The following is a 22,524-nucleotide window of genomic DNA, read 5'->3' as shown; positions in this document are numbered from 1 at the left end:
GTGTGCTGACTCCAGTCGCTCAGATTCGAATTTCCCTACATTCGACCTCGAGAATCTTTCTCTGGGTGAAGATCGACGAATGGCTCCTCCCGAAGCACCGCCAGCCGAAGAGCAGGTCATCTTCTCAAGCGGCGACCCCGCTACCCCGCCAGACCTCCGATTCCTCCATTACAACGATGTTTACCACGTTGATGCGTCGTCGGCGGAGCCTGTTGGTGGCCTTTCACGCTTCCAATACCTGTGTAATTACTACCGCAATGATGAGAGGTTTAAGGATCAGCCTAGATTGCTCACCTTCTTCTCTGGAGACGCGTTTAATCCAAGTTTGGAGTCGAGTGTGACTAAAGGTAGTTTGAGTCCCCGACGAGAAGTACAATTTGTAGTAATATGGTTAGAGTGTGGTTCTGAGCGTGAAATATATAGGCAGCCATATGGTCCCAGTTCTCAATGGCATTGGGACTGATGTCGCGTGTGTCGGGGTGCGTTAGACCCCACTCTGGAATCCGCATCCCATCGTTGTAGGCACTAACGAGTCCTTCCTTCCTAGAACCACGATCTCGACTTCGGAATCCGGCAATACCGCCACCTCACCTCCCAATGCCACTTCCCTTGGCTGTTAGCCAACGTGCTAGACCCCGCGCTTGGCGAGAACGAGCCTCTTGGAAACGCGAAGAAGACGGTGATGCTAGAGTCTTCGAACGGCATAAAAATTGGTGTAATTGGGCTGGCAGAGCGAGAGTGGTTGGACACTATCAATTCCCTCCCGCCAGATCTGATATACAAGTCAGCGTCTGCAACGGCGAAGGAGCTGGTTCCTGGGCTGAGGGAACAGGGTGCTGAGATTGTGGTCGCTGTTACGCATCAGCGCGAGCCGAATGATAACAAACTTGCTGAACTGACGGCAGATGGCTTGGTCGATATCATACTTGGAGGGCATGACCATTACTATTCCCACAACTTTGTTAATGGCACGCACGTGCTCAGGTCTGGCACCGACTTCAAGCAATTGAGCCATATTGAGGTAAGGAGGAAGGAGGGAAGTAAGAAGTGGGACTTCAAGATCGTGAGGAGAGATATTGTGAGCAGTATCCCCAAAGACCCAGGAGCGGAGGAGCTGGTGGAGAAGTTGACTCGGGCGTTGAAGACCAAGCTGGATAAACCGATTGGTATGAGTCCATTCGTCCTTGATTCCCTGCCTCCCTCTCCCGGACTCTCCAAAGCCATTTGCTAATGGTGGTTTCTTTTACAGGCTACACAGCCGCGCCTTTGGATGCCCGCTTCACCACTGTCCGCACCAAGGAGTCTAATTATGGAAACTTCGTCTGCGATCTCATGCGCTATTACTACCAAGCAGATTGCTGCATCATGGCTGCGGGCACGATTCGAGGCGATCAGATTTATCCGCCTGGCGTGATACGTCTCCGCGATATCGTCAACTGCTTTCCGTTTGAGGATCCTGTTGTCGTTATCAAAGTCACAGGGAAGGCGCTCCTCGGGGCGCTGGAGAATGGCGTGAGCAATTATCCTGCTTTAGAAGGTGCGTAGACAGTCTCTCTTCAGCCTTAACATGCGGGCGGGCGAGCTCTGAGGTGGGTATGGATGGATGCTAATACTGACTCCACACTCAAGGCCGTTTCCCCCAAGTCTCCAACATAAAATTCATAGCCGACTACTCCCAAAAGCCCATGTCCCGCATCCTCAGCGTGGAAGTTGGCGATGGCCCTCTTGACCTCGAAAAAGAATACGTCCTTGCCACACGAGGCTACATGGGGCGTGGCAAAGACGGATACACCTCCCTTCTCATCGAAGAAGAAGGTGGTACCGCCAAAGAAATCGTCTCCGAAGAAAACGGCGTCCTCATCTCCACAATTTTACGCCAATACTTCCTGTCTCTCAAAGTCCTTGGGAAGTGGAAAATGTGGGGTCCGAGTTTAACTCGGAGTTGGACGAATATTCAAGAGAATCTGCAAAAGACACATCCGGTTCTAGAGCCGGAGCAGCCACGAAACTCAGAGGGTACCGAGACACCGCTGGATGAATCGGATAGCGAGCTGACAGATTCCGATGACCCTGCGCCGGTTAGCAGGAAGGAGAAGGAAGTTGTCATTATACGCAAAGTTATGCGGAAATGGTGGCGGTTAGCGGGATTGCCTGGACATCCGAGTCTGTGTGAGGAAATGGGCGAAGGGGAATTTCATGTTCCGTGGACGAAGGCAGTCGCCCCGAGGGTGGAGGGAAGGATTAAGGAGGTATCTGAAAAGCCATTGCCAATCCGAGAATAAGAGAATCATGAGTAGTAGAAGAAAGAGTATTTCGCTCGGGGCATGGTAAATTCTATTCTAAAATCTAGTTCATTCAACCTCCTTCCATCTAACAATTGCCCCACCAAGCACATCCAGTAAGACCCAAGTAGCCTCACCTTAACCCCATATCCACAATTGTAATGCCGTAAACCACTACAACGGGCTCGCTAACCCGGGAACCAGAAATGCACAGCACTAGCACGAGAACCCGCAGTCGCCTTGCCTCGCCCCACGATCATATTCGCCGAAGTTGCAATGATGTTGTTGGTCATTACTTCCCCAAGACTGGCCCGCATAGGCGAAGAGTACCGCATCATAGTCACTCGCGCCCGCCGTCAGGATGAGAACCCACGGCAAACTGCTGGTAACCCCGACGCTGACGTCGCTTGAGGAGTCTGCGTAGTTGAGGGCCCCGATCTCTTCGCCCGCATTGTCCTTGATGATGATGTCGAGGCGGTAGTGGCCCGCGGCCTCTGATGGCCGGTACTGGGTCACGTGCACACCACACCATCCGGGCTGGTAGGTGGGTGGGGGAACGAAACCGAGGACTTCATCTTGTCGTGCGGTATGGCGCTGAGCCGAGCTAACAGCGTTGACTTCGGGGACGGGCGATGAAAGAGCTGCTTGGAAGATGAAGGCATTGAGGAGAACGCCTAGCAAGAGAGTGGAAACCATCTTGGCTGGGAGGAGTAGAGAAATGCTGGAAGTAAAGCCTGGGTAGACGATTGAGTAGATGAACTGAAGAAGCTGCAGATGTCGGTGTCGATGTTGAATGTACTGTTTACTTCAGACTGTGAAACAGACAATTTATATACAGATCAAAGAAAAACTCTACGCCAATGCTGTATCTGATGCTGGCAGTGCTCGTTCATGAGGATCGAGAAGATTTTCCGAGATGCAAAAATACTGTGTGAACGAAGCATCTTGCGGGCTGTGTATTGTTTCAAAGACAAACTGGCCCGGAACAGTATGCGAGGCGGAAGGGACAATAAACCGTTTCGCTACCGACTTTGCATATGCATATTCACGCTATGGAACCGAGAAGCACATTGATTAAAGAATTACGCGAGTGATAGAATATTGGGATTGGCGCATACCCACCGCGTTGTTTTGTCTCCCAGCCTCTAGTGCAGGTGTTGCAAAAACAGGACCCTGATGGGGGCTAGAATGGGACTCCTGGCGTCTGAAAGGAGATATTAGGTCATAGTTTTTTTTTCCCCTCGCGACCCATATACAAGAACTCGTTCGTTTCAAAAAACGAGATCTAATCACCCTATCGTTTAGTTCGTTTCCGTTTCGTCAAAGCTGAGCGTTGCTGAGATCATGGCTTCGTAAGGCTGTGCATCTCGGAGGTGGACGGGGATAAGGCGCTTCCGCGTTTGAGGTGCATAATCCCTCCTTTATGCCCAATTGCTGGCCAGTTTATCGCTGGCTATGGGCAAAAAAGAAAGCAGTAGGGTTTCCCTTGCACACAACGCTTTTTACTAGAATTCATTGCATTTGCTAGACTTGCCGTCGATAGTTGGTTAGACCCTACGTTCTAACTAAAAGACAAAGACAGAGAATTTGAAGACTGCATTAGCCTGCCGAGCGCTAGCCACAATTCATGAGTATCTCTCCCTGAAGCAGCCTTAGACCGTTCCATTCGACTTTCAGATATTTCAGGGTTGAGCAGAGCGGACTTCCCATGGCGCAGTGACCCCTTCACGATGATGGCACGGGCCAATAGCCTTCAATTTACGAACCCTGCATGATGTATAAGCCTCCATACCAGCCACGATGACAGCCGCCACATCAAGAGACCGGGTCGAAATTATCTCATACTGCCTCAATCGCGATATGATCGTAACTGGCTCCGTCATGGGTAAACCCCTTTAACGTTAATGAAAATACTCATGGTGCAACGCAAAGGTAGAAAGAAGAAGATGCAATCAACTCCTCTATTGCAGACAAAAACCTGATAATAATGACATTGCACGTGGTATCCCAAGCCTTCAACACAAGCGAGGGAAACCCCGGTTTGATTCGTCCTTGAACCCAAAAAACCTCCACCCACTCTTGCGTTAATATCTATGCCTCCTGTCTGGTAGACAAAGGGACCAACTTCAACGCCGTGAAACGTAAACTCTACAAAGCAACCGAATTAAAGGGCATCCCACCCATCCCATAGTCCCTTAAATCCCTTCCTCTTAGATCCTGGCCGAGAACTCCTTGAACTCCTACTTAAACCCTATTGTCTGCTACTACCTGGACGCCCTCCCTTCGCACCTTTCCCTCGCGCCTGCTGAGCCTCCTTGCACTCGTCGCTGCAGAACCATTTCGTTCGAGAGTTGGGTGGTTTCTCCATGTTAACGCACGCGAGATGGAACCACTCACGGGGACATGTGTCGTTGTCACAAGCAACCATGTTCCCGTAGCTGACTTCATTGCAGTAGCAGTAGCGCGGCTCGTCACCGTCTTCATCCACTCCATCGCTGAACTCGGGTTCTGGGGCCACTGATTCTCCGCTTGAAGATGGGGGGCCGGATTTAGGGTCCTTTGTGGGTTTGAGCGCAGGGGACGACACCACGGCTGTTGTGATCGATGCAGCGTTCTTCTTGTGTCCGCGTTTGGATACTGCACCGGTAGTGGTGCTGTTATTCTCTGAAGATGCATGCGAGTTTGAGCCGCCTCCGTTGCCATTGCTTGCGTTGCGCGTACTCCGACTGCGAACCATGGGTACATCAGGGAACGTTCCTACAACGGGTGTCGCCGTCTTTGAAGTTCGGCCAACCCGGGTCGTTACGGGAGCAGGTGCCGGCACATCGATCTCCATGCCTTCACCCTCTTGTGGTTCCACTTCCTCGTGCTTAAGGTTCGAGGACTCCATGGGCGCCAATGCATCGGGAGGCTCCTTAGGAGTGGAGTCTCCCTTCACGGACAGATTTTCCTGGATGATGCCTGCCGCCTGTTCCAATTCGGTCATTACATCACTACTGGCCAACTGCAGATTCGAGTGCGAGGACGATGGCCGGCGTGCCAAGGAGGGTTCCTGTGGAGCAGATGCCACCGAATTTGCGGTGGAGTTCTTTCTTGCACGTGAAGACACTGGTCGCTCTGTAGCAGCCGCTGTTATCTTGAAGTTTGGGGCGAGTGGTGAGGATGCAAGTGGAGGCGAGTAGGCGGGCAACGCACGTTTGCGCCCTTGTGGAGGTCCCGGTGCGGCTCGAGGTTTACGCTTTCCTCCATTTTCGGTGCCTGGTGTAGCTCGAGGGCTGGTGCCACCCCGACTAGCAGGGCCCGCAGCCTGCAAAGCGCTGCTTAATGATCGATCCATTGCTGGGGCAGCGGCCGCTAAAGCTTTCTCAGTCTTCTTCCTCTTGCCCTGTTGTGTAGCCCCATTGCTCGTTATTCCCAGCCCGATGCCCCGCGAGTCTGCTGCAGCAGCAGTAGCAGCAGAAGCAGCAGCAGCAGTGTCCGCTGCGACCGCTTTTCGCTTCTGCGTTTTCTTCGTTACTGGTCTGTCGTCGAAATCGGAGTCAATGTGTTGGTTTCTATTCCGTTTATTTGCCAACATAGCTTCGCGTCTCGCCTCGCTCTTCGCCGCTATGGAGTCAGCATCATGTACAATCTGGGCAGCTGCAGCCAAGTTGTTGGCCGAAACCACTTCACGACGGTGGCGCTCATGTGATGCTCCACCTTTCTTCTTCTCTTCTTTATCTGCATAAGCCCAATGGTTGAGGCTACCGTAGCGCGCCTCCTCGCTGATCTCGCTATCAAGATGAGGATATGAGCTGTTCATGCGGGCGAGGCCCTTGTCCTTGGTAGTTTTCGCCGAATTTAGCACCACCAGCTTCTCGTCCAGTGCAGGGAGCATGGATGCAATCACCATGCGCAAGCGGAAGAATAGTTGTCGCTTCTTCAAGCCGGCGAGTTCTTCGGGGGGAAGGTTGTTGGGGTCGGCCGGGAAGAGCTCCATGGGGAGCTGGTGTCGCGTCGGAGCATCCTGTGCTTGTGACCCATTGGCGCTTCCGTTGATGGCGTTATCCCCTCCAATCTGATTATATGCGACAGCGGATCGCTCGCCCATGGTTGGGATGGGCTGTCTGGCGATTTCAGCAAGCAGGAGCTGCAACACATTCTCTGGGTCGTAGATCTTGGCCTCTACTTCCTTGAGCATGGCGAAGTGCTTGATGAGCTCTTTAGGGAAAGCATCTACAGCTTGAGTGAAGTGTGTAAGCGCTGGGAGAAAGCCGGGCGTGCTGTTCGAAACTGGTGGAGTCTGCTCTAAACTGCCCATAGCGGCCAGTCGGCCAGCAAAGGGACGCGCATAGTAATTCGTGGGCCGAGTGACGCTCGTACGTCCTTGTCGAGTGGATTGGCGACGGTCTGAGGTGGGAGCAGCCGCAACCGTGCGAGAGGCCCCCGCTGGAGGCATGTTGGTACAGAGAAGGAGCTGGATGGCAGCAAGATTTCTGAGGGGGTGAGGCTGCTAGAGCGCGCAGCAAGGCTTGGGGGATCTAAAGGATCTGTGCGATAAGAGTTACGAGAGCGAGCATGTCAGTTAACAGACGAAAAGCTGAGAAGGGTGAGAAGAGTGTTGGGAGAGAAGCGAAGTGTGGGAGCGTTCGACTTTCCACTCCTCTTCGCGCGGAACACTCCCACGGGATGAGCATGCATCATCGGCCCGACATTCTACCAGAGCCGAGTCACGTGTTACGGAAATCGCTAAAAACAAGGAACGGCCAGAGGCAGGTGCTTCTTTCGCACCCCAGTGCTCTCCGATTTCCTCTCAACCCACATTTCAGAGAGAAGAAAGGGTGAAGATATTTAGTAGATGAGCATGCACAAAAGGGGATCAAATATTCAGCATTCATGTATGTTAATGGATGCCCTTGTGATTCTGAGATGCAAAATTTACAGACTTAAGAAAGGATTTCATGATCGACATTACTTTCTAACCCTATGGGCCCTACCCTCAAGATCAGATAGTACTTCGGAGGACCTACTGTACAGATGTGGGCAAAACTTCTGCACAGCACCTATTAAACGCCAGCCAATAATTACAACAAAACGCCACAAGACACCAGAAGCCCCTACGCCGTGCCGCAATTCAAGCGCACTCAATGCAAGTTCGAAGGGCCTGGAGAGGGATGATAAGACCAAGCTCCTTCCCTCGCCAAGCGCTCTCTCGCCTCTCGTTCCTTTCTCTTCTCCTCTTCCGTAACCTGATCGTTACTCCAATACGCACTGCTAGTGCGCTCCCGGAACTTCTTGTGCCTGTCCTTGTTTGGAAATATCTGCTCCATATTCAACGGAGCAATCGGGCCAAAGATCTGCTCGGGGTCCATGAGCTGTTGCGTCTTCAACATCTCCTGTAGATTCGGGGTATTGACCCAGCTCGGCACCTCGAATTCATTCTCAGAATCCTCGTCTTCAGAGTCTGTCATGATCTCTGGTAGTTTGATTTCTTCATCATTAGGGTATTGAATTGTTGGTTGTGCAGGCTCAGCGAAGGGAATCTTCCCTTGTGCAAATTGAGCATGTGCAGGAGTAACTGGCTTTGACTTCATCTGCTGCGAAGGCCGTTTTGCAGGTCGGTGAAGAGGCTCGTCGTTCTCAGGCTGGAAAGGACGCTTGGCTGGCTTGGCCGGGTTAACCGGAGGGACGTTGATGCGGTTTGCATCTTGGACAGTTTGCATTCGAGATACAGCCCTGGCAGCACCGAGATCTGCACGAGATTGTGCTGGTGCAGGTTTCGATTTCTCAATAACCTTCGTTGGTTGTGGTCGACCTATTCGAGGAGCAGACTTTGCGGCTGGAGGCGCTGGTCTCGGAGCAGGTTTAGGAGCCGCGACCGGGGCAGACTTCGGCGGCGCTGGGGGAGGCTTCGCAGCAGCTGCAGGAGGGGCGGGTTTCGACGTTACAAGAGGAGCTTGTCCAAATCTGTGGAGGTTGACTTTAATGGCTTGAGGTTTCGCTTTGAGTAACTGGTCTTTGCTCGCAGTTTTAATGAGTCTCTTAGGCTCACGGAGCTTGTGGCCTGTTCCAGTAGGAAGAAGACTCTTTGGAGGTGGCGGAGGTGGCATTTCATCGCCGAAGTCCGGCTCTGGATTTCTGGTGGTAGTGTTGATCCTAGTAGTACCTGGTCGAGATAATGGTTGCTGTTGGATAGAAACAGGGGTCTTGGCCGTTGAGGGAGCTGGAGCCGGCCTGACATTCGGCTGTGGCGGCATAGGAATTGGAGTTTTCGTTGTTGCTGCTGCTGCTGCTGCTGCTGCTGCCGCCTTGGTCTTCTGGTAATGTGCAGCAGCTTTCGACTGCTCCCTTTCGCGCATTTCCTTCAGCTTATCCTCCGTTCGTTGCTTCTGCTTAGCCTCCCTCTCCTTAGTCTCTTTCTGCCTCTCACGCTCCGAAGAGCTCCGAGTCCTGCACCCATCATCCTTGATAGGACTACCAGGCATTTGAGAAATCTTAGTAGACTTTGTTGACTTAACCGACTCCTTTGAGGGAGAACGAAGGTGAGAAAAGATTGATGTTCCTGCTTTCTCATTACGTTTTGGACTGAAGACATCATCAGACGAACTTTGAGGCTGTAGCTTCGGACGCATTGGCCCCTCAACGAGTGCATCAAGCTTGACTTGAGCGCTGGTTGCACTGGACCCAATGATCTTCTCCTTTGCCGCGCGAAGAGCTGAATAGAACTTAGCTTTTGACGCGCTGAGAGGGCCGTCCATGTATTTCTTACCAGTCGGAGAGCCAGCCGGAGTGGTTGACTCCACAACTGTTGACCTATCCGGATTGGAGACAGAGATCGGCTTCTGAAAGATTGGCCCATTTACAAATGGAGGACGCGTATCTGCGGAATAACTCTTGCTTAGCACCGGCCGTGCGAGGTTAGCAGAAGGTGCTGTACTTCGAATTGGGGAGATCCAGTCATCGTCATCATCCTTTTCTGGTTCCCCTAGGGAAAGAACAGGGTATACCGGTTGGGCGGGCTGGGAAGGCTGAGCAGCTTGGGACGAGGCAAAACTTAGGGGCTGCGAGGGCTGTGACGAGACTAAATGTTGGCTGGTGCGCTTAGCGGGCTCGTTCTTCTGCTTGAGCATGTTGATTCGGTCGGCCAGACGTTGGGTCGAAGTTTTGTTGTGAAGCTTTGTAGTCTCAGACTCTTCGCGCCTAATTTCTGGCCTTTCATCCTCAATATTCAGGGCATCGTCATGTCGCGTCTCGACTCCAGGAGCGTGCTGCGATCCTCCAAGGCTTTTGCCCCCAGTGAACCTGCCCAGCTGGCTTGTACGCGATTTGCTTTGGTCGACGTGGCTAGTACGAGAGACGCGATTGCCCATGCTCTTCTTCGCAAGTAATGGCTCACGTGCAGGGAGAGACGCGAACGTGAGACTGCTCTTCCTGACCAGAGGCTTGACGGGGCTAGAGCCATCCGATGGTGAGCGCACGTCCTCGTCGTCGAGATCCATCTGATCCTCGATGTCGTGGTGAACAACGGTGTCATCCTGATGAGCGGCTACATCCAAAGCTGCATCAGTCTCAGCAGAGACGCCATACTGTTCAGAGGGAACAATAGCCTTTTTGGAGGGCGGCGCATGCACACGATGAGTAGCCGTATCAAGGCCTTCTTGGAAATCGGCCGATGTGCTGTACTGTTCTGAGATGACTCTGGGCTGCTGCTGAGGGGACCGCATCAGAGTGTGATGAATGGTTGTAGTGTCGTGGATTGAGCTAACATTGTGACGGATGACGGTGTCGGCCGTATCAGACTCTGTCTTGTCCTGCTTATTATCGTCTACTTCCATCACGTCGCTACGGTACTGTTCGTGCAAGTTCTCTTTCGAAGCGTTATTGCTCGCGAACGCCTCTTTGGCGGACACGAATGACTCGCCGGTGTCGCGTCGCTCATCTTCCGACTGCTGTATCGATCGCTGCATCGACAGCATGGCTTGCGTGGGCTGTGTTGACTGCGTTGCTTCTTGTGTGAAAATCTGGGTGGTGTCCTGTGTGTACATGACAGTGTCTTGCGTAGAAGGAGCGGGGCTCCAGCGGGCAGGAGCCGGGCGGTGCTCCTGCATCTCGTCTTCGCTCGTGTTTGCATGGTAGCCGGAGTCTTGATTCTCCTTGCCTTTGCCAATGGGCTTCACGAAGAGAGGGCGAGGCACTGGCGATCGGGTGGGAGAATGTGCTGGGGCTGTGTTCTCAGTGTCCTCGGCGATTTGAAACCTTGCCTTGGCAAGATTCTTGTGTAGGTTCTTCTGGAGACTTTGCTGGGCAGGGCTCGGCCGATTCTGTGCGTTAGATGTGAATAGGTCGCCAAGAGGCTGCGCGTGGTTAGCTAGTTGTCGCAGGGACAGCAGCACGATTGGCCTACCTGACGCGGCTCTGCATTCTTCTTTCGTGCTGTGCGCGGCGTCTTTCCACGTAGTTTGCCAGGCGTTTTGTACACGTCCAAGTTATTTCTACCGCTCAAGTCAGTAAACAAAGCGCGGGCTGGGGTGAGTTCGTGGTCGGCTTACTGTCCATCGTAGGCGAAGATGTCGGCCATGTGCTCGTTGAGCCACTCTAGCTCATTGCGAACAGAGAAGCCAAAGTCCTCCAACTCTTGGGCTACCAAATCGTTCGATTGATGTCGCTCATCAAGGACCCATTGAGCGGACCCAATGGGTGGGACTTTGCTGCGTGCCGCGGCCATGGTGGAAGAGACGACGGTGGTGGCTGGATCAAAACACGCGTGTATCGCGAGGGAGAGATACACAAAGTGAGAAGAAGACGGCAAAAGAGCAGTGCTAGCTATGCATCGCGCTTTGAAGCTGTTGCAGTAAAAATGTGCAGCGCCAAACAGTAGGCAATGGAGGCGGAAGCTGGAGCGGGAGGAAGCTGAGGTTCGGTTGTTGTCTCAAATCCAAGACCCAAACAAACGAACCGCTCACGGTGGCACGTGCACCCGCCAAGGTCGGCCTCGGGCCTCCACAACCATCACTCCTTCTAGCTGCGCTTCTCTGCTGTGTTCGACGCGAGTTCTCATCGAGCATAGTCGAGCCTCTGTGTTAGATGCCCCATTAGTATGGAAACAGCACCAAGCGTGCAATAGCGGAGAGTACAGGAGGCGCCGGGAGGCACCACTTCTCCACCTTCGAAGGACCGAGGATGATCATAGAGCTTATTCCCGTCTGAAGTCAAACTTCAAACCATCCCTCCTCAGCTCTTCACTTGCATTCTTAATTGATCATATTCAGTCTATTTTCACATAATGACATCCAAAGCGCTTTCTAGGTTGCCTACGTATGCCTTCTTTCCCCGCTCAGTACGAAGTGCCCCCAAATTGAAGCCATATCTGCATAAGCGCCCACAATCAAGGAGCTTTTCAATATCCTCATCCCACCATCTAATGGAGATGTCGGGCTTCACTCCAGAGCAGCTAGACGTCCGAGAAGCTGTTTCCAAAATCTGTTCGAAATATCCCGACGTTCGTTCACTCACCCCAACAATCACCATGTGCAACCCACCATAACTAGCGAGATCTAGGAATACTGGTCTCAACATGACGAGTCCGGCGAGTATCCCCATGAACTACATACTGATTTAGCAAGAGATGGATGGATTGGTATTGCATTGCCAGAAGAGCTTGGCGGGGCTGGGTTGGGTATCTCTGAAGCCACCATGATGCTTCATACGATTGCTGAGTAGGGCTCTGGATCAATATTTTCACTGAGGCATTACTTACAAGGAAAAGGTCTGGAGCTGGCATCGCAGGAGCCCAATCGATTCATGCAAACGTATACGCAACGCAGCCTGTTGCCAAATTCGCTACACAGGAGCAACGACAGCGCATGCTTCCCAAGCTGATAGCCGGAGAATCGAGAACGTGTTTTGGCGTGTATATCTTCCCCTTTTTCTCCTACATATATCGTCCTTTCAGGACATATCTCCTGGTTCTTGGCTCTTCAAATCAATCTTAGCAAGCGTCCTGCACCATTCCAGCTGTTCTCAGACCCCGGCGTGCCATCGCTGAATACACCACACATCCCGCGCCTCAATCTCCCAGACAGTCTCCAGCAGCTAACAGGGTGTAGGACCGAACCCAACACGGGTCTCGAAACGCTCAAGCTTCGCACTGTAGCCAAGAAGTCCGGCGACTCCTACTTAATATCAGGACAAAAGATGTAAGTTTAGGATGGAGATGTTACATCATGTAACATATCTATCCTATCTGTACAGCAACCCACGAACTCACCCACATAGATGGATCTCCTCCGCCCAAGTCGCTACCAAAATGGTTCTCCTCGCGCGCACCACTCCTCTCGAAGAAGTCACCAAACCCTCAGAAGGCCTGTCTCTTTTTTTCATTGATCTTGACAAAACCTCCCCAGGTCTAGAACTCAAACGCATCAAAAAGATGGGCACTCGCGCCATCGACGCCAACGAGATATTCTTTGACAATTTCTGCATCCCTGCTGACACGCTCATTGGCTCTGAAGGCCAGGGTTTCAAGATCGTGCGTATAAATACACAATCCCTTCCACCTCCACCTGCTGAATTGCATACAAGGTCCTCCACGGTATGAATGCAGAACGCTGTCTCCTTGCCGGGGAAGCTCTAGGACTCGGGTATGCCGCCTTAAAACGGGCATCCACTTATGCGCGGGACCGCATCGTCTTTGGCCGCCCGATTGGTATGAATCAAGGCATTCAGCACCCTCTTGCATCTGCATATATGCATCTTGAAGCCGCGAAACTGGCTACCTACCATGCAGCCCGGCTCTACGATAGCAGCTCCAAGGATCCTTCCATTACACAGCACACCGTTGGCATAGCCTGCAATTCTGCCAAGTACCTAGCAGCAGAGGCAGCCTTTACAGCGTGTGAACGCGCTGTGCTAACACATGGAGGGATGGGGTATGCGCAGGAATACCATGTAGAGAGGTATCTGAGAGAGGTATTTGTACCGCGTATAGCTCCTGTTAGTAGGGAGATGATCATGAACTACATCGGGGAGAAGGCATTAGGGCTACCTCGCAGCTACTAGAGTAGTAGTGTTCGAAAATGCATTCATCGTCAATTTGTCTATGTCAAACCATAGCCCCCAGCTATGCTAACACTCCTGTGCAGAGACCCAACAAGTTTCACCTCCTTCCTATCCTGTTTTTCAAGCGTCATTTGGCTTTCCACGCCCCTTTGCGCAGAACACTCCCACAAGTGAGAACCGAGTCACAATTCATAGCCTCAATTGGAATACAGTGGCTCTAGGCCGACTTACTCTGCATCATACAAGACTCACTAGCGGATTGGAAGGAAGAGACTGCACGAATGAGCGATATCTACCAAAATTCAACCTCACCATCGCCGCCACGTCAGCAAATTTTAGTCCCGAAGGCCTTTGTAAAGGGAGACTCGTTAGTGATTGTACCTTGCCATCTCGCAACAATGGCTCATGGGGAACTGCTAGCAACATATCCGCACAACGATTGCTTCGAAGCCGGTGTAAAATGGAGCTGGACCCGGCCACTTCGTAGATGAGCTTAGGTCGTTCAGGGAGTCCCTCTTTTTTTTTCTCCAAATTTTTTTTTTTAACTACACCTCAGCTTTGCTCACCAAATCTCTTCGGAATGTTGTTCGAGATTCTACAGCGGAAGATCTCCCAGTAAGGAATGTCGAACTGTTAATAAGGAGATCTAGCTTGATTTGGATAACCTGAATTGGTTTAGATTATGCTTCGTCCAGCCCGGGCAGCGTTCCCAACCGTACGTAATACGTTACGACTTGCTAAATCAATGGTCGTAACTTCTTAGATTGTTAGTACGTTTCAACGTAAGCATAACATTTAAGTCCACTTACAGAGCGTAACTGTTACAATTCACATTTCTCCTACGTTTTAACATTTTGCAAAAAGTTACGTTGTAACAGCTTGTATATAGTCTGCTAAGGACAACAATTTACTGTGAACACAGCGCTAACGTAGCTAGTTTTTCTGTAGTTAAAGAGCCTTAATTGTTAGGCTAGAGAGCTTATTTCTGTCACAGGTAACAGTCCTCCTACTGCTGCTAAAGCTCCTCTCACAGTTGCAGCTTGTAGATAGGATAGACAAGAAGTTAAGGGCAATTTTGTATAGCGTAGGATAGGCAAGCTGTCCAACTTGTTCCTACTATGTAAAAGGATTAGCAAACAGAGGGCTATTGTCCTTAGCTATAGTAACGTCTTTGCAGTAACTGTTATAGTATTACTGCAATTCTGTTGTTTTCTGCTGCTTTTTGTATGAATAATTGCCAGTAAGGAGGCTTATGTCCACAGAGAGAGTCCGCTCAAAGCCCTTGTCATGATACTCGCCACCTAGTAACTTACGTCGTGTGGATGGCAGTTGCTTGTCGTCCTCTGCCTCTGCCTCTGTCTTAGTATCTTAGAGTTTTCACCTGATTGTTACTCTAAGAATGTGACCTTAAACACGCTCCTGACGCGATCCCACATGTGTCCAATCAGGTCCTATTTTGGTAGGAAAAGTCGCCTTTTTGAGACGTACTACGGTCCGTAATGGGCGCTCCTCCAGTCATACGTTACAACTCATATCTCTCCTACGTTTCAACGGCTCACGTGACTGTTACGGGTCGTATACTACGACTCGTAGTACGTACGGTTGGGAACCCTGTCCAGCCGCAATCTAGTCAACAGGCTTCAAGAATGTACCGAAGATAATGACGGAAAGTTCTGGGGGACAATTAGCTACGACTCCCCTACCAGTGTCACTTCTGACATTGACTATCTCCTCCCATTGGAGGAGGTTGCTTTAGTTGTTAAAAATCGCTATTGGCTGGGGGTATCTCGCTGGCTTGTGGGTTCCATTTCTGCCCCTAGAGCTCATGTGGGAGGCAGAAACGCTATCAGCCAGGAGGTTAGATTTGCCCAACGTGATCTTGAGTATCAATATCCGGTAAGGTACACCCAGGATACGATGAGGAAGACGCCATTACAATCGTGGCACCGCAAGACCGCTCCTTGTCAAGTTTTGACTGCTTAGGAGACCTCGTTGCCATCTCTGTTACCTGTGTGCTAATCTTACCTTGGCAAATAAATATGGTCAACAGCAAGAGGAGGAAATCGTCTTTTCGCGGGAGGGATATGCTGACAGCCTCGTGTCCTTTGAGGATCGGCGAGACTGGTCTCTTTTTTGGTATATAGATCTACAAGAACCAGGGGTTACATCTCTCATGCTGCCCCGGAGCACATTGGTGAATAGCGTACATGGAATTGCAGTTGTTCCTTTAGAATGAAAGACTGGGTGTCTTGAAAGAGCTAGAAATTTGTACGGGGAGTATCCGCCGGGATGTAAGAATCTAAGAATTGATGCACTAATTGGCAAACATGACAGCTACTTGCTGTTCTTCATGACACGGTTCGGCACTAGGCGTTCAAGATCATATAATGGCTAATCTCTAATCAACATCGGGTTGCAACCTGGAGTGGAAGGAGTTGAGAAGGCATCGAAAGCGTAGAACTCAGGCTGCAGCTATTAAGATTTTTATTCATTCGCCATTCTCTTTCTGTAGTGGCGTAATTTGTGCTTTGAGGTTATCCGTTCTGCTTCAAATCCTCTAACTGCAATTTCGCATGCATTTGAGGATTGGGCTGGTTTTAATTAACGTGCTAATGAGCCTTCATTCTTGAATTCCTACTAACATCCTAGGGCTTTCGTTATTTTCTGTGTCTGTAACTGTTAGCTATTGAATATAATTGTTATATTTCTTTACTTTCTTAGGCTCTCTATTGAGTTTAAGTTGTAGGCTGTGGCGAGGAGCTTTTCCTCTAGCCGATAGAAGTCCTCTTGTGGGTAGTGGTGGTACTACTATTGCTTATTTAATGATCTCCTATGGCCATTGTGAGGCTGTTGTGTAACCTCTTGTTGACACAGAAATTTGCAAGGGGAGGATTAAGGATTAAGGAACTATAATTGTGCCAGCGCTATGTAGCAAACAGCTTAGATTCTAGGCCCGCTTGGATTATCTAACAGATGGACTGTTTGCATCTTTAGAAATCTGTTAGATTCCGGTACAGTGACAATCCTAGTGGGCCACAGCCTGCTACAACAGGCTGAACTTGTGCTTTGGATGAGACAGAATAATGCATCAGTTCGTCGAGTCGATAGTTTTCGACAAGATATTTGTGCACAGATTACCGGTACGCCTCGGCTCTGGTGTATTTCTCATATAGGTCTTTGATAAGTTTCGATAGCTGGCGGTGCTGTGGTGAAGGAATCGCATTACGCTATGGAAGGAGGCTCTCCTCAAATCCAACGCGAAGGCGACGATTCGAACGTAATTTTCTAGATGAGAGGGGTCCCGATATTCAGGCGTGGCTACGGCGCACAGTTTATATAGAACTATAGGAAATATCAATATACGCACAGAGTTTGAGTTGCTTGAAGTCAAAATACCTATTGTTTTACCCGGTACGGTGGGTTTCTCGCCATCTAGGGACGTTATTGACTTCGTCCAACTATGGAGTACGTCTTATGACATCGAGATCCAACTGAACCTCTCCTATCTGTGTTGGTGGGCACCCCCTCGTGAAATAGGCTAACACTACTCAAGAAATAGTCGCACTTTCGGGAACTTTATGGGACTATCTCATTTCAAAGGTTACCTTAGTCCTACCTTTCGCCTCCTCCGCCCTCTTCTAGGTAGTCAATACCATTTAATTTTGCTGTCTCTTGACTGTTGTCTTATCTACCATATCGTATCTCGCTTTTGACCTCGACGAGCTCACTGAACGGCAACAACCTCGCTCTACGACTGTATCGTCTAGCACTAGCCTATTGCGCATGAAGAGCCCATTATACAGGACAACCCTATTCCACAGGACGAGACTATTGCACAGGGTGAGCTAGCTGCACCGAGCGAGCCTAGTATCCAGGATAAACTCACACCACCCAATGATCTTGCCTCAACAAGGTGCAATAGCCGCAAGTGATGTGAAGGTAAATGCGAAACGATTCCAAAAGAGGTGCTGATCTTGGAACTGCGAATCCACAGCCAAATCTCTCTAGAAAGAAACGCGGCGGGTTCTGGGAGCATTTTGTCCCAAAGCTCAAATATGACTTGGCCGTTACAGACCTGAAGCAGACAGTTGATATGCAAGGCCAAATTCTATTCGAAGTCCTTGAGTCATTGAAGACTAATTTCGTATTGGAGCTCTCTAGCGAACCAGAGGTGGCAGAAAAGTTTGTCAGTCTGGAATGGCCACCTCCCGCTCAAGTTCCCAAATCGATTTTTGATTACATGATCGAAAAGATCTAAACGGTTCCCGCTGCCAACGGACTTATATCTGAAGACGTCTCTACGAAATATCTAGCACCCTGAGTAAGCTGCTCGTAAGGAAGCGACGCTGAGGAGCATCTAAGGATAAAGAACGGATTGGTACCGGCCAATCTTTGCAGCCATCTTAATCTATCTCCAATAATGAATTTATTGGACTTTATAACTAAGTGAGCAGTGAAGCCAATTCCCTATCTCAATACACCACACAATATATCACCCATACTGACAAACTATATGGGCTTTCCCATTCCTATCGTCTAGTAAAAGGCTGCCAAAGCTGGGACCATAGCCGCCTGCAACTCGAGGCCCTTCCATAGGCTGCTTGGTCGGTTTTGCTAAATACCGGTTTTGCTCATCCTTTCACCATTTTTCGAGAAAGGACAGTGCAACTTGCTTGGGAGTAGGGTTTCCCAGGACGAAACGTCCTCGCCGAGGTGTGGAAGAGTTTAATGTTTCAAGACTTTGCTTCGTAGAACAGGAGTAGCGGATGAACAGTATCGTAGATATAAGTAGTTTTAACATGACCTCCTTGGGAAATGAGCAAGAATAACAATTTCAAATACCCCTCGGCAATTATGCGGACGAAATCTCACCAGAAGCTCGATATAATATCCACCTGAGCAAGACTAGCCTTTCGAAAGTCTCCATGAATTCATTCACTGGTTAAGCCCTGAGGAAGCGAAGGACACTGAAGTGTTTTGAAATATCGAATAGGCCAGTACGGCAGCTCAAATTGTGAGCCAAAAATTGGGCTGCGGGTTCCCTCGGATAGAACCAGTTCACCCTAAAGTTGGGGATCAGGCAGAAATGAAGGTCATTGATGGCTGTGATTGAGAATGTAAGTGCTTCTCAGGGGGCTCATCTCTTGCAAATACCTTAAAACCCCAGATTTTGTTCTCGTTTGAGGCCCTATTTACGGAAATAGGGAATCAACATGGTAAATTATTCGGTACGTTCCCGGTTATCACTCCTGCTATTGTGCCTATTGTGCCTATTGAGCAGCCTCTAACAACCTAAGGCCCTGACTGTGTACACGAATTCTGTCTAACAACCCTCACAAACCTTAATAGCAAGCAAATTGCAACACCTCCACCTATCCCCCCCCCGATCAACCTCTCACCATCCACCCCGATCCCAACCCCTTTCGAAGACCTGCAGACCCTGGTCTCAGGCCTGATTTTGCACCAGGGAAAGGGGAGCAGGAAGAGATAGGGTTGAAGATGGAGAAAGAAGAAGTAAAGAAATTGCCGAAGTTGGATACAGAAATAAGGGTTCAATCCGCGGAAGTCAGTATGCTAAGAAAGCGGGAGGAGTGGAGTCAGTAGGGATGTAGCGGATAAGGAGAGGTGATTTAGACTATGGCAGGAGGGGTGATTTGTGTGGAGCCTACGTTCATTGTCTATTTTCTATTCTTGAATCTGTACCGTAGAGAAGTTTCAGTATTTGAAATCACAATCCTCCACTTCAAGATGATTTCAGTAATCCCCCAGAATTTCTCTCAATGACAGAACCGAGGCAGCTGGAAAAGCAATAAGTCCCATCATGAACTTCGAATATCATGACATTGCACATGTCTACCCATATGCATCCAGCATATGCTGAACTCTCCAAACACCAACTCGTCTATATAATGGGCCCCGACATTATGCCACGACGACTCACAACCAACCACCATCAACCGAACCGTGGCTACATAATTCGACTAATTGTCTATCCGCAAAGAATGCCCTAACTCACGAGTCCACCTATATCAATCCATTTACGCCAGGATGAAACCAAAACGCCAATCCGTAAGTATCAAAATCACTTCTTAAAGGAATGAAACGAAAGCTCCAGAGCCATGCAAGAGGAGGGTATGAGATAAAAAAAAAGGCTCCACAAAGAGTGTACACGATAGTAAAAGTAAAGAATCGATCAGAAACAGCAAACAGCTAATGTGCGAATAAACGAAGTGTAACTAGAAACTCTTTTTTCTATCCATCCCTGGTACATAACTATGCCGTTAAGGTTTTACTCAGATTCGATTTCTGAGGTGCCGCGTCTCGCCGTAGTGAGCGCAATTGGGCTTCGAGTTTCCTGCGTTCTTCTTGTTCATGCTATTTTACTTGTTAACAAGCTGCTTCTGTGATTGGCCGAACAATTGTTCAAGTAGAAAAATGGGAATAGATAGGGATTGACTTACTCGGAGGGCTTTCAAACCCTCTGCTGTTCGATCTCTCATCATCTTTCTAAAATCTTCTCTCAACATGCGAATACTTGTAGCTTCCATATTCGGCTGTCCAGCATTCGGCCCGCCGGGGGACCTGACACCCAGCCACTTGACTCGTTCGTCCGAGAGCTCCATCTCCAGAGCTTCCTTATCATCGCGGAGCTTATCGATGGAGGCCTCGAGAGTATCGCGATCCTTTTCGTTTTGAATGGAATCGCGGGTGAGCGCTTCATACTCGGATGCCATGGCAGCAAGCTCCTGTTTGAGGTTGCGTTCGGAATCCCGAGCTTGCGATTCGCTCTGAGAAGCCGCGTCTTGTGCTTTGCGGAGACTTTCAATTTCGGCGAGCAGGGCCGCGTTTTTGGCTCCGAGGTCTTCAAGCTCCTTCTTGAAAGTCGGGTTTGCTGCAGCTTCGGCGGCACGTTGAGCGCGCGTGCCATATGCGCCGTCTAGCTCTGCTTTGGCGAGTGTGACTTCGGTCGTGAGGCGCACAACTTCGCCTTCCAAATCTCGCAGCTCGGACTCTTTCTTGCTGAGGATGCTAGTGGCTTCGATGGCACGAGCTTCTGCTGCTTCCTTTGCTGATGTCGCCGTTTGTAGAGCCGCCATTGCTTCGTCGATCTTCGCTGCTGATTCGGCGAGTTCGGCCTCAATGGTAGCAGCCTCGACACGAGCGTCGTCTTGTGCTTCTTTGAGCTGCATCTCGAGGGTTGCACAGCGTTCTTGTACGTTTCGGAGAGCTTGAGGGTCAGATTGGGTCCGCTGGTCCTCAAGTTGTTGTAATTGATCGATGGCGCGTTCCAGTTCGCGTTCGGTGGACGCTTTCTCAGAACGTGCCTGCTCGACTTGCTGGCTGAGGCGAGCGAATTCTTCCTCTTTTTGAGCATCGGACCTACTGTTAAGCTCTCGTTGCTGTTTGATCTGGCGGAGTAGAATGCTTTGCTTGTCCTTAAGAGAAGAAGCGCGGCCATATAGCCACTGAACTTTCGCGGAGAATGCACCAAGAGAGAACTGCTCATTTGGATTGAAGTCCTCATCAGCGGAGAGTTCCTCGTCAGCGTGTGGGTCTGAAGCCAGCAACTCACGACGCTCTTGTTTCCGTTGGCGAGCTTCCTCTTCGCCTGCTTGAATAATCGACCAAAGACCAAGTAAAGTAGTTTCGTACTGGGTATCCTGGTTGTTGGAGCCCTTGGTGCGAAGTTCCTGAAGCTCTTCGGACATGGAATACTGGAGCTGCTCGAGACTGTAGTAGGAATCTTCCATGTAATTGAGCTGTTCTTGGGATCCATCACCAGAAATCGAGGGAGGGGGGAGGAACTTTTCACCACCTGATTTGTCGGATGCACTGAGCATGGCATACAACTGATTGTTGATTCCTTCAAGTCGACCCTCAACAGCGTTCAACGCTTGCTTAGAGTTGTTACGTAAGTTGTTCTGTTCGGCGCTTATATCACGCAGGCTTTTGTCCAAAAAGTCAAGCTGCTTGTTGATTGATGAGACATCTGATAGAACGGGGGCTCGTGGTGGTAGAGCATAGCTCTCATTGCGCTCAGGGTTCGCCTGAACAATGAGGTCTCTCATGCGGTCGTTCAGCTCTTCGAGACGCTGTTCCATCGAGCTCAGCGCTTGGCTTGGCTGATCTACCGAATCGGTACGAAGATGGGTACCGTTCTGAAGGGCGTTCATAAGATTGTCAAGGTTCTCTGGCGATCGATAAAGACTTCTTTCGTCGAAGGTGTCTTCTAGTTTGCCTCGTGTGCCGCGATTGTTCTCGTATGTATCGATGCTCGCTGGGCTGTCTGGTCTTTGGACTTCGCCGTTCCGGAGCTGTGAATTTTGATTCCGTTTGATGGGTCCATCGTGTGTGAATTGCAAGACTCCAGCAGTATGCATTAGCAGCTGCATCTCAACAGCTCGCATCCTGGCCTCGATCTCGATGTATTCCCGCGTCAACTCGTCGATCTTCTTGTTGGCGGCACTCAATTCATCCTCGGATTTGGCAAAGGTATCCTTGACGGCATTACTTCCACGGCTCCCAATGCCTTTCCTATGCCCCTTCTTTGACGTCAGGCGCGTGAGAGATTGCGCGGCATCGCGAATCTTTGTTTCTGACGCGAGCTTCTTCCTCACGGTGCCCAACCGAGCATCCAGCGCCTTGCGCTCCTGCTTCAGCGCCTCCACCTCTTCAACGGTCAGTATTTCAAAGTATTGACTATCCCCGATCGCCGTCTCCACCAACAAGTGCATGGCTACAGGGTCGGCGTTGAGCACCTCGGAGCTCCGTTTCCTGAACTCGCGCGGTGTCTCAGGCCCCAGGCCTTGTGCTGACCCTTTCCGCCCATCGAGAAATACGTCTGGCGGAGGAACGAAGGCACTACTGCCGTATCGCGGGGTGTTCTGGTACGACATTCCGCCGAAACCTGGAGAGATGCCGGAGGGGTAGTTGGAGGTCGGCGAAGGGAAGTCGTAGAGCGGTCGGGGGCTTAAGGCCTCCCCAGCATAGGGATACTGGGTGCGCAGGCCATTGCTCGTCATCGTGGGCCGTGTGCCTGACGCAGATGAGACACGGCGAGGTTGTACAGTGCGAGACCTGCGGCCGTGTGGAGGCGCAATGGTGAAGTGGATCTGGAATCCCAGCGCGAAGGAGGCGGGACGGAGGAGAGCCAAATATCACCGCGGGCGGCGCATGATTCTTTTGGCGTGCGAAACAGAAGGGC

General features: G+C 50.5%; 8 protein-coding genes across 8 annotated transcripts; 4 read left to right on the top strand and 4 right to left on the bottom strand.

Annotated features, from left to right (window-relative positions):
• The first annotated feature begins 26 nt into the window (after positions 1 to 26).
• Positions 27 to 2,289, top strand: BDR25DRAFT_295091 (5'-nucleotidase). Its single transcript, XM_033688824.1, has 5 exons — positions 27 to 347; positions 424 to 479; positions 548 to 1,166; positions 1,250 to 1,537; positions 1,630 to 2,289. The coding sequence occupies exons 1-5, from the start codon at positions 80 to 82 to the stop codon at positions 2,280 to 2,282; spliced, it is 1,884 nt and encodes a 627-aa protein (XP_033542371.1). The 5' UTR covers positions 27 to 79; the 3' UTR covers positions 2,283 to 2,289.
• A 209-nt stretch (positions 2,290 to 2,498) lies between these two features.
• BDR25DRAFT_378688 (uncharacterized protein) lies at positions 2,499 to 3,063 on the bottom strand (the record flags this gene model as incomplete). Its single annotated transcript, XM_033697563.1, has 1 exon — positions 2,499 to 3,063. Exon 1 carries the CDS (start codon positions 2,976 to 2,978, stop codon positions 2,499 to 2,501), a length of 480 nt encoding a protein of 159 aa, XP_033542370.1. The 5' UTR covers positions 2,979 to 3,063.
• A 1,165-nt stretch (positions 3,064 to 4,228) lies between these two features.
• BDR25DRAFT_336943 (uncharacterized protein) lies at positions 4,229 to 6,882 on the bottom strand. Its single transcript, XM_033693147.1, has one exon. It carries the CDS (start codon positions 6,718 to 6,720, stop codon positions 4,534 to 4,536), a length of 2,187 nt encoding a protein of 728 aa, XP_033542369.1. The 5' UTR covers positions 6,721 to 6,882; the 3' UTR covers positions 4,229 to 4,533.
• A 517-nt stretch (positions 6,883 to 7,399) lies between these two features.
• On the bottom strand, positions 7,400 to 10,986 carry BDR25DRAFT_295086 (uncharacterized protein; the record flags this gene model as incomplete). The annotated part of the gene is made up of 3 exons (XM_033688823.1): positions 7,400 to 10,615; positions 10,666 to 10,753; positions 10,811 to 10,986. 3 exons carry the CDS (start codon positions 10,984 to 10,986, stop codon positions 7,406 to 7,408), a joined length of 3,474 nt encoding a protein of 1,157 aa, XP_033542368.1. The 3' UTR covers positions 7,400 to 7,405.
• A 696-nt stretch (positions 10,987 to 11,682) lies between these two features.
• BDR25DRAFT_239709 (acyl-CoA dehydrogenase NM domain-like protein) lies at positions 11,683 to 13,319 on the top strand (the record flags this gene model as incomplete). Its single annotated transcript, XM_033685690.1, has 6 exons — positions 11,683 to 11,760; positions 11,820 to 11,977; positions 12,028 to 12,171; positions 12,368 to 12,457; positions 12,537 to 12,789; positions 12,843 to 13,319. 6 exons carry the CDS (start codon positions 11,683 to 11,685, stop codon positions 13,317 to 13,319), a joined length of 1,200 nt encoding a protein of 399 aa, XP_033542367.1.
• A 2,832-nt stretch (positions 13,320 to 16,151) lies between these two features.
• BDR25DRAFT_360468 (uncharacterized protein) lies at positions 16,152 to 18,218 on the top strand (the record flags this gene model as incomplete). The annotated part of the gene is made up of 14 exons (XM_033696258.1): positions 16,152 to 16,183; positions 16,293 to 16,414; positions 16,453 to 16,649; positions 16,697 to 16,833; positions 16,879 to 16,986; positions 17,043 to 17,080; positions 17,109 to 17,247; positions 17,283 to 17,444; positions 17,473 to 17,535; positions 17,572 to 17,613; positions 17,661 to 17,697; positions 17,779 to 17,853; positions 17,888 to 18,078; positions 18,140 to 18,218. The coding sequence occupies 14 exons, from the start codon at positions 16,152 to 16,154 to the stop codon at positions 18,216 to 18,218; spliced, it is 1,422 nt and encodes a 473-aa protein (XP_033542366.1).
• A 26-nt stretch (positions 18,219 to 18,244) lies between these two features.
• Positions 18,245 to 18,972, top strand: BDR25DRAFT_360467 (uncharacterized protein; the record flags this gene model as incomplete). Its single annotated transcript, XM_033696257.1, has 5 exons — positions 18,245 to 18,260; positions 18,313 to 18,375; positions 18,434 to 18,585; positions 18,669 to 18,919; positions 18,954 to 18,972. 5 exons carry the CDS (start codon positions 18,245 to 18,247, stop codon positions 18,970 to 18,972), a joined length of 501 nt encoding a protein of 166 aa, XP_033542365.1.
• Positions 18,973 to 19,592: 620 nt separating this feature from the next.
• BDR25DRAFT_318380 (uncharacterized protein) lies at positions 19,593 to 22,342 on the bottom strand (the record flags this gene model as incomplete). The annotated part of the gene is made up of 2 exons (XM_033691741.1): positions 19,593 to 19,694; positions 19,781 to 22,342. The coding sequence occupies 2 exons, from the start codon at positions 22,340 to 22,342 to the stop codon at positions 19,593 to 19,595; spliced, it is 2,664 nt and encodes an 887-aa protein (XP_033542364.1).
• Between the last annotated feature and the right edge of the window lie 182 nt (positions 22,343 to 22,524).

Source organism: Lindgomyces ingoldianus (assembly GCF_010093535.1).
Source record: "Lindgomyces ingoldianus strain ATCC 200398 unplaced genomic scaffold BDR25scaffold_38, whole genome shotgun sequence".
NCBI lineage: Eukaryota > Fungi > Ascomycota > Dothideomycetes > Pleosporales > Lindgomycetaceae > Lindgomyces > Lindgomyces ingoldianus.
This window is presented reverse-complemented; position numbering and strand designations above follow the sequence as displayed.